Below are 15,687 nucleotides of genomic sequence, written 5' to 3' on the forward strand. Positions count from 1 at the left end.
AGTTGAACCTTGCTCTGAGAATGTCACCTGGCAGTAACTCTGCCTGTTGCACAGAGCCAATGGTGTAACAACAGGAAAAGAAAGAATGAGAGAAGAACAAAGCCTATTTTCCTGTGTCTTTGGGGAGTAAATTTTATCTTTGGATGGACTTCAAGGTCACCCAAAATTCAATGGAAAAAAAAAAAAAGTTAAATGAAATCCAATGTAGATCGTTGTTTACACCTTCTTTGAAAAGAACAAGAGCAGTTTAGGACTCTAATGCTATGTTTACATACCTGACTAAAGAGTCATGGTCCTTTCCCCAGCCCCGAGGCTACCTAAGAGCCTGAGTACACCCATAGTATGAAATGGTGTAGTGGTAGGGTAGCAGGGTGAAATAGCGTTCCTCCCCAAAGGGTGGCTGGATCTGAACGACCTGGGAGGACAGGGCGGCTCCCAGCCCATACTAAATACCGAACTTTGCTTGAGGAACAGTGGCTGTCCCAGGCCAACCCTGTGCCAGGGATTGCTCTGATGGTTGAGCAGCGTAGATGGCTGGGCTTCAGTGATCATGAACAGGTGCTGTTGGAAGTACTTTTATAGATGGGGTCTCAAGCAAGTTTTCAGATTATTTCTACCACTATGTAACACTGACACACTAAAGTGAAAGCAGGCTGTTCTGGTACTTTGATAACAACTGTTTCAGTTCCCACTACACTTCTTCCTCTCAAAGTCCTCAAGTTTTCAACAAGGCTATGTTGGTACAGCAAGTAACACTTAAATTCTGAAGTTGGGCAGAAGAGTTAAGAAAAATTTACCCAGCACCTGATCTGGTGCAAGAAAAGTACAAACAGATCAGGCTTTTCCTTGGAGTGAATGAAAGAGGCAAGGAGAACCTGAATCTGATATAGGTAACTGCATTGCAAAAAATAAAAAAATAAAAAAAAAGTAAAATAAATATTCACCTCAAGTAGTCTCTAAAAACCCACAGTGCCCGTAGTCATCACTACTGTTGCTCAGCTAAGTGCTCAGGGAAAGCAAATGTAGCCAAATTAACATTTTGAAGCATGGGTTCCTAGCTCTATTCATGCTGTAAATAAGATCAGGAACTGTGGCTTAGGTAGATCACCTGATGTTAACTAAAATACCAATTCATAATTAGTGAGGAAACTTAAGACTGGTGGCTAAGCACATCTACCACTCATACACAAATCTGATTAGGCTCTAACATATCGATGAACAATTTGCAGTATGTTATTTGCTGAGTACATGCCAAACGATTTCCCACGTAAGCCAGTAAAATACTTCTAATGTTGTTAGCAAACTTAAACATTTCTATATTTTCATAATGCTCTTTGGAGAACAATCCATTTTTTATTGTGGTACATTGTCTACAGCAGCAGAATTATAAATCACGATGGGGCTGCCAGATACCGCTCCTACACAAACCCATACCAAGCGGGGCTTAAGGCAAGATGGCTCACTGAGGTAAGAACTCACTGCCTAAACACGCTGCATGCGTGAATCAGTTTTCTGGGTGCGTGTCAAAACAAATTTCAGCGGGCGAGTGGAAACGAGGAAAGTTTTTGCCTGAGGCTCTCGAGGCGATGAAGGACTGGGGTGGATGCATGTTCCCAAGCAATGCACCAGTCCTGGGCACCCCATGCTGCGAGCTGGGCCTCCACTGTTGCCGTCTGCACCTTGACCCATCGGCACGTTTCTTTGCACTGCAGCTGCGAAGAGACAAATGTGTTACCTGAGGGGAACACTAGCTGTTTTTCCTGGCAGCGGTACGGTGTGGGCGCCTGTGGCACAGGCAGGGTGCAACTTCTAGTGCAATCTGTGGCATTTGGAGCCGGAGGGTATCCGGGAGCAGAGCTGGAGGTTGCCAGACGCAGGTTTATACATCTGCGTGGGATGTCTAAACCGAGAAAGCGCTTACAGGAATGAGATTACGCTGCTGCTCGCTCAGTGGTGCGGCGGGGATTATTTACATCACTTGTGCCTCCGTATGCTTCTCCGTCACCTTCCCAGGCCTGGATGCACTGAGGCCCTCAGCGGGGGGGGGCGCAGCGAGGAGCTTTTCTGCGGGGCTGCGGCTGCTCCCCCGGCCCGGCGGCACCTCGCCCCGCCCGGCTCCTCTCAGGCGCCCGGCGCCGCCTCCCGCTCCTCCCCTCGCCGCCGTCACCTACTGGGGCCTGGCCGCTTTCCTTTCCCCTCGCCCGGGCGGCCGGGGCGGCTTCCCCGCCCGACGGAGCCCGGTGACCTTGCGGGGCCGCGGGAGCGGGCCGGGCCGGGCAAGCTGAGCGGGGAGCGGGCAGAGATGGCGGAGGGCGGCGAGGAGGAGGAGGAGGAGGAGGCGGCGGCGGCGGGGGAGAAGGGGGAGATGCTGGGCGCCCCGCCGCAGCACAACGGCTTCCTCCCCGGCAAGGAGGCGGAGAACGGCGGCCCCGAAGGATGCAGGGCGGCGGGCGGCCGGGTGGAGACGCGGCTGTCGCGGCGGCGGCTGGCGGTGCTGGCCGTCTTCAGCTGCTACTCGCTGGTGAACGCCTTCCAGTGGATCCAGTACAGCATCCTCAGCAACGTCTTCGCCCACTTCTACGGCGTGTCCTTCACGCAGATAGACTGGCTCTCCATGGTCTACATGGTGGCCTACGTGCCGCTCATCCTGCCCGCCACATGGCTGCTGGACGCCCGCGGGCTGCGCCTCACCGCGCTGCTGGGCGCGGGGCTCAACGGGCTGGGCGCCTGGCTCAAGTGTGCCAGCCTGGCGCCCGGCCGCTACGCCATCACCATGGTGGCCCAGGCCGTCTGCGCCGTCGCCCAGGTCTTCATCCTCGGGCTGCCCTCGCGCGTTGCCTCCGTCTGGTTCGGCCCCTCCGAGGTCTCCACCGCCTGTGCCGTGGCCGTGCTGGGCAACCAGGTGAGGGGCGACGGCTTCCAGCCCACGAGGCAGTGGTGGCGGTGATGGTGGTGGTTGTGGTGGTGTTATAACCAAGGCAGACTTCCTCGCATCTCCTGGTCCTGCTGGTTTGACAGCCCTGGACCAGGCACATGTGGAGGTGAGGTGCGGGTCCTCCTCTCCTAGCCTCGTCCTCTGGCTCTCCTGTCCTGTGGTGAGAGGATGGGAGAATCCCCACCAAGGTCACCGGTGCGGGCTGAGGTCTTGGGAAGGTTTTGTTCAGGTAACAGAGGTCATGTTTTCCACCTCCTGAGTCCAATGATTTATGTTTGTGCACTTTGGATTATTACGGTGGTAGTATTAGTGGTAATACTTGCAGTTAGGGTTGCTTGTATCACTTGCTTGATATCACATAGGGTTGCTTGATATCACATACCTGTTTACACTTTTTCCTAATGCTTTTCCAAAGCAATTAATCTTGTGCTGAAGCCTGCCAGTCAACAAGTCAACTGTTCATTTTGGACTGAAGACTTGTAACATTGTTTTAGCAGTCCAGGTAAAATCTTCCTTACCAGAATCAGCTTAAAGGTTTTGTTGGCAGCTCCATCTCTGCAATTCCTGGCAGCTGCAAGGAGTTATGTTAGCTGAGGCTCCCCCAGATAATGGTGAAACTGGGAGTCTGAAACTGGTGCTTTACTCTGATGCTGAGATGTGGGGGTTCAAGTGGCAAAGGAAGGGATCGGGAAGGAGCACAGGGGTTGTCCTGAATCACATCCATTATCTCTTGAGGTGCTGATTGTTTGCAGCCAAAACAAATCACTGGGAATGCAGCTGTTTACTTGTCAAGGGTTGTTACCAGTATCAGGTTTTCAAAAAGTATTCAGCTTCTCAGGTTGTACACACCAGATTCATTGCCACTCTAAAAGGCTGGACTCTTAAAGGCTGGACTAGATGATCTTAGAGCTCTCTTCCAACCTGAACGACTCTATGATTCTTGATCCTTCTGACTGTAATCTCTGTACTGCAGTTTTCTATATGTAAAAGGTGGAAAATGGTGTCACTGGACTCTATTGGAACATTGTGTGTGCTATATTGGGTCACACAGATGCGGGGGCACCCATATGTCTTAAGAAAAAGTGTGATAGCTTACTTACTTCCTGCTTGTTAGTTTCGTGTACTAGAGGGTGATCATAACAAGAAACGAATTCTTCAGATGAGCAATGGATACTAGGTAAATCTGATGGTCAGTTAAAAAAGCAAGAAAAGTCTTGCAGGGTGTATGCACAAAGGCTGCTTTGTACGCTTACAGGCACACCTCTAATCTGAGTGCTTTCTGAGTTGAATTTACTGCTCTAACAGTCCTTCACTTTTTTTTTTAACTGAAATGGATGCAAGTTTTTTAGTCTAAAAAAATTGTTCCAGCACTTAAAAATGCAACTTAGTTTTGGAGGAGTAGCAGAGACAAATTGGAGAGTAATTTCAGACTGTTGTTTCATGATGTTTTCAAATGCTTTATACATGTACCCAAAATGTAAGTCCTTATTTTGTGTGTCTTTCTTTAATATAAAATCATTGCTACATTGGAATGGATTCCAAATGCAAACTCAGTGCTACTTTATTTTGTAATTCTTCTTTCTTTCTTTAGCAATAACTGCAGATTTACATCTCTTTTTATATTTATTAATGAGGTTACACCATTTTCCCTTGTTCTTCTCTATCAGTCCTCCAGTAAGTCATGCTGGTCTTTATTTCTGTAGTGGCAGGACTGTGATACGAAATGCAGAATATTGATCAAGAAAAAGAGAAAAGCATTTCCAAAGAAGCAGCTGGAATCTTCTATCTCATCCCTACTCCTTCAGTTACAGGATGACCGACACAAATTTATGTGCATGCATGCCATTTTCTTGTAAAATATTCTTCTGGAAGGAAAACAAACAAACAATCAGAAAAACCTTCCTTAATGCTTAGTTGTTAAATGGGCTATATTCTAAGTGTAGCATTGTATTTTAGTTTAGAAATGAAGATGTAAAAAAAATCCTGAGTTATTGGAAAAACTGTCTGTGAAATATCATTAACAGTAAATGACGTTGAAGTATTATGCTAAAGGAACACTTTTCCTTTGTAGATTTTATTAATGCTTATGATGATACCAATTCTGAATTTCACCTGGTAAGGATTTTGCTTCTGTTAATTTTTGTGCTTGCAGGAAATTTATTGTTTGCTTTCTTTTCTTGCTTTACAGCTTGGCACTGCAATTGGCTTTTTGGTGCCACCTGTTTTGGTTCCAAATACACCGAATGATATTGATCTAATGGCACATAATATAAGCATCATGTTCTATGGAACAGCGATAGTATCCACACTTTTGTTCTTCTTAACAGGAGTTGGTAAGTGTTCTTTCCTTACAGTTTAAGTGCTGTGGCCGTAGGGAGTGTTTACACCGTCATACTTCAAGCATCTAACTTGTCTCAGAGCAGCTGAGGTTTTCTCAGGTTTACTTGTATTCACTTGTCTCTTAACCCTGGACACAGCAGATTAATTGTTTACTGTGTGTCATGCTTCACGTGGAGCAACCTCTCTCAGGATATGCAGGTTGTTTTTTGTGGCTACCAGCCACAAGGACGTTGTGATATAGCGCAAATTCTTTTTGTTATTCTGACAATTCAGATACAAAGGTCTAGACACGTTGCAGATGCAGTCTATCTCTGACCACACGTTGGTAGCAATTGCATGTGAACAAATAATTGGCACATCTGTTGTGGCTGTGACTTGTTTCTTGCATGAGGAAAATCTATAAAAAAATACATATACATAATGTTTTATGGGAGTGTTAAAGAACACAAATTAATCTTGTGAAATTCATTGATATAGGAACAGTTCACAGTTAAAAAAAATAATGAATTACTCTGGTAAAGACAGATCAAAATCTTATTCTTTTTCCCCAGTGTTTGAAGAAAAGCCTAAATATCCTCCTAGTCACTCTCAAGCACTTCTGCAAGCTATGCCTCCTGAGGATTATTCCTACAAGCAGTCGATTATTAACTTAGTCAAAAATATTCCATTTGTACTCTTGCTGATCAGCTACGGTAAGTGGTGATGTCTGGCTGTTGTCTGGCAGAGCAGTTCCGATGTGCCGAAAGCACACTGAGTTTTAATTGACGTGTTTTGTGTGTGTGCGTGTCAAATGTTCACCTATTCAGCAGCCTGCACTGGAAAGTCCAGCAGTATTTAAAATAGCAGTTATAGATCTGCAGGAGAGATCTCAACTGGTAGATAAAAGGTGTTTTTTCCTCTGACTTAAGTCTTGAATATCAGAAGATTAACTGTTGGTGGTAGCAGATCTTCATGACTAAACGTGGAATGACCAACACTCTTCTTTTACTATTGCAGGTATTATGACTGGAGCATTTTATTCTGTCTCCACATTATTAAACCAGATGATAGTAACTTATTATGAGGTAAGCTTTTTTTTTTTTTTTTTTAAACTTCACATTTGCTGAGGTGATGTTTTTTATTACTTAGGTGCTATGTGCGCTCAGACATTTGGTTTCCTTTATCCCCCCCGTACGGTTTCTTGCATCATACAGCTATGGGAGTCATAGGAATGTTTGTTTGCACTTATGACCGCCAAGAGGTCTGAACTTGACTCTGAGTGGAAGCAAGTTATTAATGAGCACCATATAAATATTTGTTGAAAGGGAGAAGAAGTGAACGCTGGGAGAATTGGCTTGACACTGGTGGTGGCAGGAATGGTGGGTTCGATTATTTGTGGTTTGTGGCTGGATTACACTAAAACATACAAGTAAGTGTGGGTAGGCATGTATGGGGCTAGGGGTAGGAGACGGTGCAATCGCATTAGAAAAGTACTGCAAGGGTGGAGGTGAACTAATGATAAAATGCAGCACATCCCTGATCTTACAGCAGCCTTGATAGAGACAAGTTTCTAAGGCTACAGCAAAAGCTTGAGACTCTCCTACTGATTCTTGGCCAAAAGAAATGAGATAGGGTGTGCTCTGGACAATGCAAAGACGTGAAGGGGGTTCCAACCTACTCCTGTCTCTGCAAGGACTGTAATGCTGGCAAGGAAATCGTTGTGTGTCCTACATACAGTGGTCAGGTGGCCCAGGAGGCTCCTTCTCCAGGAAAAGCACAAAGGCTTACTCTGCCTTATTTTGTAAAATTGATAGTTGATGGATTCTCAGTTCTTGTAGTACTCCTGGGCCTGTTAAGAAGCACAACATTTGCTTTAATTCAGGGGGTAACCATGCAGCAGAACTCTGTTCTGGGGTAAGAACTCCTGGGTCCATCACCCACGGTGTGATATGTCCCCCAGGAGTGGGCAGGGCCCTGGAGCACTGCTTGCAACGAAGAAGTTCTCCCTTGGTGACTCTTAGTACATTATGTGCAAGAACTCTAGAAGCCTAATGGATGTTACTGCTGTAGATTGGCTTTGTTTCTGCATGTCTTTTGGCTTATAAATAAGTGATATGTGCTTTAATATTTTGGATGACGTCCCTTATACCAGATTTAAAATAAATAAAACATTTTAGTGAGATTTGTTTGACTTGCCTCTTAGACTGATTTTTATCACTAATAGTGTTCAATTTGGCTGCTGCTGTTTTGATCTTTTTATAATGGACCGTGCTGCAGAATGGCCAAGAGGTACAGCATAGTGGAGAACTAAAATGGTCTTGAGGTAATGGTTTCTGGTGTGATCGTTCATTCTTTAAGAGTGAGTAATTCTCTTAGCCTTGAGCGAAGCAGCCATATAACTAAGGCAATAAGCAGTTGGGGAAGGGTTATATTCTCACTGAAATGCATGATGTGTTTGAGACAGAATCACATGAAGCAAATTTAATTACTGTAGAATGTCAGTTAGCAAGAGAGTAAGAAACAGTTATATTACTTTTCCGTACTTCGGCAACGTGCCAAATGACCTTATGTTAACAATGTTATTTTGTTGTTGTTGTTGGGTTGCAGGCAAACCACTCTGATCGTTTACATCCTCTCTTTCATTGGGTTGGTGGTATTTACGTTCACCCTGGACCTTGGACATCTCATAGTAGTGTTTGTGACTGGAGGGGTACTTGGGTGAGTAATTAAAGGGGTCTAGAAGACTTACTGCAGTTCTGTTCAGAAACAGTATTTCCATGGCAGCTTCTAACAGCCGTTCCAGTGTCTGGCCACACTCTGTTGATGGTCTTTTTTTTATAATCTAGCATGGATGTTAAGGCTAATCAAGCTCTGATGTTCAGGTATGCCTTTCACGTGAAAGTAATTGATTTCAATTACAGAGTTGTTTGTGGACTGGTCAGAGAAGGTTGTTTTGTGTATATGGAGTGGAATACAGGTTGTTATGGGGAACGGCACAAATATAAACATCTTAAATATCTTTTGTCCTGAAAAGAGGGATATATGGCTAAAATTGTTGGATGAGGCAGGCAAAGCAAGTGTTGAATCATAATAGGTATTGAAAGCAGAATTCAGAGTACCAACTAATTCAGAGTACCAAGTGTTTATCTAATTTTCATAGCCATAGTCATAGATGAAGGCCAAACCCATCATCCTCTTGTTTTCTTCAACAGGTTCTTCATGACTGGCTATCTCCCACTTGGGTTTGAATTTGCTGTGGAAATTACGTACCCAGAGTCTGAAGGCACTTCGTCAGGTCTACTTAATGCTTCAGCACAGGTTATATCACTATTTCTTCAAGTGAAGTAATGTTCAGGAAAGCTGCTCTGCTATAATCTAATAAGTCTTTCTTAAATTTGGCTGCTAAAGTCTCCATTGTGCTGCTGTAGTTGTCTTTTCTTACTTGTTTTTGTAAGGTGTCTGAAGCTTTGCAAGGTAAACTGATGACTCTTTTCTACATGGTGCTGATGAAGCGACTTTTTCTTTGTAGATATTTGGAATTGTCTTTACACTTGTTCAAGGGAAGCTTACAACAGACTACAGTCCTCGTGCAGGAAACCTCTTTCTTTGTGCTTGGCTGTTCGTGGGCATTATCTTAACAGGTAATTAATCGGAAATGTAAGTGATGATTTATCTTTAATGCAAAAATGTGTGTTTTTTTGAGATCTCAGACACCTAGGATTTAAATATTTGACTTCCTGTCTGGATGGAGGACAGAAGTTGCTAATAAATGCAGGGTTTTTGGTTTTGTTTTGTTTTTTAAATACTTGCTCTGTACACACCTTTTAAGGATGATGTTGCTAATAACTAGAAAAATCCACCACCCATTTCTTGAGTCATGTCCTGAATTTGAGGCAGATATTTGTCTTCTGAGTAGGATAGCGAACATAATAAACACATAAATGGAGACAGTTTGCAGTTTTTCAAATATAAGAAATTGCTGATTTATTACTAAATTGTAGCAGTGATTTATACATGGCAGTACCTAGAAGTATGCTGGAAGTGCAAAAAAAAAAATCAGCCTTTGTTTTAAGTACTCATGGTTTAAAAGCTTTTATTGTCATTTTCTGCATGTGATTTGTGAGGAGCAAGTTCAGATTGTCACTGAGTTCAAACTGCCAAAGAGTGAATTCAGATACTTTGAGTATGCGCTGAAAGCAGCTGCTGTGTGCTTGCACTGTACAAACCTTTCTCTTGAAGTGCGTGTCACTACAAAGCTGGAAATCAACTTTCTCTCTTCTCTCTCTTCCCCCTGACCCCAGCCTTAATAAAATCAGATTTGCGAAGACACAATGTGAATTCAGGGATTATGAATATGGACGTTAAACCTGTAAGTAGTGACTCTTTTACCTTGGTTATGTTACTGTACTTGAATGATTGACTTCTATTGGCATAATAATATTAACAGCAAAAGAGTAATTGACAAAAGCTTACTACGTGACTGTTTCCACGCTATTCTGGAGTGACAGTGCCATGTGGGAGCCTGCTCTCAGATATGTTTCTCTCATAGCTCCCATGAGCAACCTAGCTCCCATGAACAAACAAACAAAAAAGAAACTTTCTGCTCTCAGACTTCCCTGAATTTTAAGTAGCTAGTATTCATCCTTTGATTTTATTTCTTGAGTCTAGTTTTGCAGAAGGCTTGGGGGTCAGTTCATGTTTATTGTAGGCAGTGGTCCGTGACTGTTCTATTTTCCCTTATTACCTTGTTAATCAGCTAGAGTGTCACACAAATTCATTAATACTAACCACAATAAAACAAAAGCATGGAGACCTCATCCCAGTATTACTGTAAACAGTTGAGAGTTGCCTGTGTTAATAAAGGTACAATGTCTGCCTGTGTAAATAAAGGTAAAATAATACACTTCTTCCAAACCATAGTCATGAAGATTCTCGTGTATTTAAGTGTAATGAAAACAAAACAAAACAAAACAAAAAAACAAAAAAACCCAAGCAACCCAGGAAGTTAATCTCCATGTGATAAATATCTATAGCCAATAAACATATATTTTAGTTACTTTAAAACTCAATTCTATTTTTTGTTTGCTTCTTTTAAAAATTGTAAAGAGAAGGCAAAACAGGGATTTCTATAAATGTGTGATTCAGCTAATTAACTACATACACTACTGTTGGTTAACCTAATAATTACCCAAGAGTACTGAGACTGAAAATAGCTTCTGCTGGATAACAGCTTAATTCCTGATTTTATTTTTTCTTCCCCCAGGTACCAGTTGACAGTCCTGTAGAACATGAAAATTGTACTGCTTTAAAAATCCAATCAGATTTATAAATCTGAAAGAAGATGACTTAGAAACACACAAGTTTGGTTGAATACTGAACAATATTAAATAGTGTAATCACTTATATGGACTTATATGGATAGTAAAATGTATTTGGTGATGAATTCAGTGACGATTGTGTGGTGGAAACTGAAAGTGGTCAGTTCATTTCAACCAAGATGCAAGCAACCCAACTTTGTATGGAATATTTATTTTAACGGTTTTCAAGTTTTGCAGTTTCACTGGTAAAGAACTGTCTGAATGCTCTCCACTCTAGGAAGAAATGTACATCCATGATGCACACTGAAAAGATGTGGAATCCTAAAGTATGGTCATGATCAGAAGTAATTTTGATTTCAAGGGGGTGAGGGAGGAAAGTTAATTTCTTCTTCAGTCTTTCCTAGTGCATTTGGAAAGTCAGAGTACGTATAGCTGCATGACTGAGTGTATTCATATTCTTTTTTATTTTTTTAATTTTTATTTTTTTTAAATGTCTTTGAAGTAAGCCAATAGTCCCTTCTGGGAAACTGTCTATAGCACAAAACTGAAAACAAAAGATGACTGCAAATGTGAGTTTTGAGTTTCTTTTGCCTTGAAATTTCTTGATGGATACCAGAAGGCAGGTGAGGGAAAAACAAACAAACAAAAAAACCAAACCCACAACATATTTCTTATTTAATACGATAAAAAGGAGAAAGACCATAGATATCTCTACTGCGAAGTATTTATAGGCAACGGAATACTACTGCATGGGTTTCTTCCTGAGCATTTCGAGTGCTTTCTCAGTTAAAGTGAGAGGAATATGTGTTTACAAAGAGGTGGTGCCTTTACTCTGTAAAGAAGATACTTGCCTCATCTTGAGTTGAACTAGTGCTGCTGAAGAAATTCCATTTTGCATGTTAAACTTCCTGAATATTTGTGGAGTATCAGAAAATGTGTTGTATGTTTTTTTTTCCCATTTCTTTCTTTGTGTTATGAATTGTATCATTTATCTCCTGCGATTTTTTTTATGCTTATTGTATAACTTTGTGTGTTCATAAAAAATGAGACATGATTTACTGTTAAAAGCTGTAAGGATGGCTGAAAGGAAAATAATGATGTTTTTCTCTGTCTGAGATATTTGCTGTTTAAGTCATGCATCTTAGATACAAAAGGAACAGACTTCTTTGCCATTCGCTTTGTGTTATTACACTTACCTGAATTTGGGATGTGGATTTCTCACTGCAGTGCTTCTGAAAATATTGTCCTTTCCCTTGTGCTCTATAAACCCAACTACGGAATTGCTAGCACTACTGTAATGCCAAGGCTCTGCTGTTACTGAAAGTCAAACCAGAGTTAGCAGCATTTAGGCTTTGGCAGCCTTTAAGTTGAGCCTGCAGTTTCAGCACCATCAATGATGTAGCCGCTGAGTTCCCACAGATGTAGTGCCATCCAGAAGGTGGAATCCTGCTTGAAGTTTTCCATGGATTAATAGTTAGGTATGGGGAACTGTTTAACTCCCAAAATCGATTTTCAATGTGATGAGTATAATTAAATGTTGTTTTTTTTTTTTTAATAGATTTAGAGAATCTTTATATTAAAAGGAACCTGTAAATGCATCTTTCTAAACTTGGCCTCTAAACTTTGTTCTTAATTTGGCATTTTGTATGATAAATGCTTCAGACATGAGAAGACTGAATGGCAGTGTATGCATCAGAAAAAGACAGGTATGTTTGGAACACTTGTCTTTCGAAAAAGGGTCCATGCCTCTTTGTGGGGTCCAGTGCTAGAGAGAAGATAGGCACACCTTGCTGCTTCTGGGCAGGCGAGAAGAGTCCTCTGGTGAGGTAGCTGAATAGGGGAAAAGTAGATATTCAAATGGCAGGCAAAATCATAGGAGGGGAGGCAGAGATATTTTTTTTTAATGTCAGTTCTTTATGTTAAATGACTTGCTCTGATACAAGCTGCCCCAGACAGGGATATACGCACATTCAGACTGAGAGAGCAAAGTGAAAGTCCCTGCCTTTTGATATCCGTGGGTGGCTTTTGCCTTTGGAGAAGTGATTATACTATGATATACATAAAACTATTCCGCAAGATACAGATTCAGTGAATATCGCCTGTGTTCGTTGCCTGTGGTTTCTATGTACTTCTGCTGTTGCAAAACTTTAGCGAGACCTTCTCTCTGCAGGTTTGGGGAAGTGCTTTCAACTGCCCAGTAGAAAGTCTTTAGCAGTCTCCAGAATGCTTTCTGTGTGTGGTACACAGTGTTCAAATTCCAGGATTGAGCTCTTATTTTTTTAAATTTATTTTAAAAATTCCTTTCCTCACTAGTTTCCAGTAGCTTCCAGTTTCTTTAGTTCTGTTTAGTTGATTATTGAAAAATATTCCAGCCCTACTGCCTCCTCGTGTTTTTTATCTTCTGCCAAATTACTTGGCTACCCCCTGAAAATGTCCAAACAAGCATTTTGGCATGCTGGAAAGCCTGCTGGGTACCTAAAAAGAAAATACTTCTAATAATGAAGGCTTAATTACATCCTGGATTTAATACTCCTCAAAAGGAACTTGAAAGTTGGAAACTTGTGAGCGTATATTTATCTGAAAGTTATTTCTGGGCAAGGATTAAGTATATAAATAAAAGGCTCAGGAGCAAAATGAAAAACAAATAAATCAATATTTTACGCAATAATCTTGTCATCTGTTTATCAAGAAACTGAGGCTCTAGCTCGTGGCAGAAGCAGGTTTGTGGTTGTCGGGGCTTTATTTTTTGTGCTTTTAATTTTTGTTTTTAAATAATATCCATTAAATCCAATGTCAGACAGGAAATGGGGTTTCTGACTCTATGAGCCTTGGGATTCTGGCTCAACCCTGCCCTAGCTGAAGCGAAAGATTAAAGAAGTAATCAGTTAATGAATGGAGTTATGTGTGTCAAGAGGATGGAACTGGAAACCAAGTGAGGAGAGACCTCCCAATCCCATGTATTAACTTTTGCTTTTAAGTATTCTTTTCTTGTGGGTGCTTCAAGGGAACTCTGGAGGATGTAAGAGACTCCATGTAATTTTGAGCATAAACAAGAGCTCCGCTCCTGGATTACCAGAGGCCCACCAGTGAACGTACCTTCAGCTACAAGATTCAGAGATCAGCCGTTGGAATCGCTGCAAGAGGAATTATGCACTTCGCTCATAAGAGACAAGTGGCAGCGTATTTATTGATGAAAGTAGCACTTTGGCAGGGCTTAGTTGTGAATAAGACAACGATTTAACAAAGCTCAAATGGTAAAACATGACGTTAACAAGATTTGTGATGGCAAGGTCGTGATGATTATTACTGCACTGAGGACGAGGTCAGACTAAAAGCATCAGGGAGAGCCTCACGTTGAGTCACGAGGCTCAGAGTGGAGTCTCTTTTGCCATCCAAACTCCAGGGAGTCCAGATGTGGCCGGCTCCTATCCTGATTCTAGATTTAAGAGTTTATACCTAAAGGATTATGTGCACAACCAATTCTTTATGTCACCTAGCTAAGATTACAAAGTTTCAGCCTGCTTAGCAAGTTACTTGCAAAGTTTCAACAAGCTAGCTATTAGTCACTTACTGAGTACCTGTCACAGGTGAGGAATCTCTTGACCTGGAGGAGTCACCTTGAGGGGTGTCCCTGCTCGGGGGGAAGCTCCTGGCACGCAGCCTGCTGCAGAACAGGAGGGCTCCATGGGCTCTGGGCTGTCCCCTCTTTATGGGATGAGGTGATGACTACTAGTCATATTTGCATGCCAGCCATATTTGGTTGGTGCATGCCTGTTAGTCCTTGGGTCTGTCTCCTCCAAATCCACCTTGGGCCTGGTTTGTCACTGTCACGGTTCATCACGGTCACCACTGATGGTTATCGCCTGAGCTGGGTTACAGGTGCACGAATATTTTATTTTGTAGGTGAATGCTTGTCCTCTTCCTGTTGCTAAATGCCCATGTTTAAGAAACAAGAATGAGAGAGGTGGGAAGAATACATACGAATCATGTCAGGTTAACAGGGCTTTCCTAACTTCATCTGCTTGGCCACCTTGTTTCTTCAGGATAGTCTTGTCTCGGAAGCTGTCACTGGAGAGTGTAATTACAGCTACTAGCCTGTGTTCCACAATGAAAAATGCTTTTTGAAAAATCTTTGGGCTATCTTGTGCATCTATGACCAAGTGGAATTGGGTTAAGCTACGAGTATTTACTACTCTCATTTTCTATTTCCTGAACTCATGACTTTTCCTGTGTGAATGGGAATGTGTGACCTTTTTTGGTTGCTGTCTTGCTGTACTTTTATGTGCCACCTTCTGAAGTGTCAGAGACTACCAGTGATTCATAGATCACGAGCTAACTTGTTGTGTCTCACGTGATTTCCCCCACCACCATGCAGCCTGAAGTCTGTGAAGAGAGGGAGATGAAGTTAATGCATGAAAAGGAATGAAGTAAGCAAAAATATGCCTTTCTTTGTAAGACCCATGTTATTTACTGCTCGTGTCTTTGTTCTCCTCATGAAGATAGCAAAGATTTTTGCTGTATTTTTTTTCTGTTGTTGTTACTGTCCAGTTCTATGTTTCAAAAGATAATAAAAAAATCCCTTTGAATATTCTCTGAATGCAGTATTGTACATATGTATTTACGTGGGTGGAATCATTCACTATATAACCATTATATGTTACTAATAAAGCGTGTAGCATGCAACTCTGTTGGAGCCAGAATTACCATTTTTGACAGCTACTGATGCACCTGATGGTCTAAAACTGGTTGTTTTCCATGCAAAAGCTGTCATTTAATTTAGGAAACTTTACATGTGAATTATATAGTGTGCCATTAATAAACATGCATGCATACTTATGCAGACTGCATGTATATAGGGTACATAAATATCATAAACATGGCTTCTGGCTTACAGAGAACTTTTGTCAGTATATGGAATATTTTAATTATTTTATCCTCAGATGTTTAATATTGATTCCCAGGACATGATCTGTGAGCCAAGCAAGCTTGAGGAACCAGCTTCAAAGAAAGTAGAGTCACTGTAAGAAAATAATTTTATTTTATATTTTTTTACCTCTCTTCTCCGCAAAGCTCTGAGTGATTGTTATATAAGAGATTCTTCCTAGAGGAGGCTGC

At 41.8% G+C, this 15,687-nt stretch overlaps 1 protein-coding gene across 1 annotated transcript; it reads left to right on the top strand.

The window, feature by feature from the left end:
• The first annotated feature begins 1,990 nt into the window (after positions 1 to 1,990).
• On the top strand, positions 1,991 to 15,165 carry FLVCR1 (FLVCR choline and heme transporter 1). The gene is made up of 10 exons (XM_013174040.3): positions 1,991 to 2,902; positions 5,124 to 5,268; positions 5,827 to 5,967; positions 6,272 to 6,339; positions 6,580 to 6,683; positions 7,862 to 7,972; positions 8,467 to 8,572; positions 8,784 to 8,895; positions 9,556 to 9,623; positions 10,518 to 15,165. The coding sequence occupies exons 1-10, from the start codon at positions 1,991 to 1,993 to the stop codon at positions 10,581 to 10,583; spliced, it is 1,833 nt and encodes a 610-aa protein (XP_013029494.3). The 3' UTR covers positions 10,584 to 15,165.
• Positions 15,166 to 15,687: the final 522 nt, after the last annotated feature.

This window comes from Anser cygnoides, chromosome 3 (assembly GCF_040182565.1).
Source record: "Anser cygnoides isolate HZ-2024a breed goose chromosome 3, Taihu_goose_T2T_genome, whole genome shotgun sequence".
NCBI lineage: Eukaryota > Metazoa > Chordata > Aves > Anseriformes > Anatidae > Anser > Anser cygnoides.

What these genes read in the sequence shown, in the direction of transcription:
- FLVCR1 (XM_013174040.3), top strand. Translation starts at nt 1,991, where the DNA reads ATGCTTCTCCGTCACCTTCCCAGGCCTGGATGCACTGAGGCCCTCAGC. An exon ending in GTGACTGGAGGGGTACTTGG is followed by an intron (nt 7,973 to 8,466) that starts GTGAGTAATTAA and finishes TTTCTTCAACAG; the next exon opens with GTTCTTCATGACTGGCTATC. An exon ending in CGTGGGCATTATCTTAACAG is followed by an intron (nt 8,896 to 9,555) that starts GTAATTAATCGG and finishes CCCTGACCCCAG; the next exon opens with CCTTAATAAAATCAGATTTG.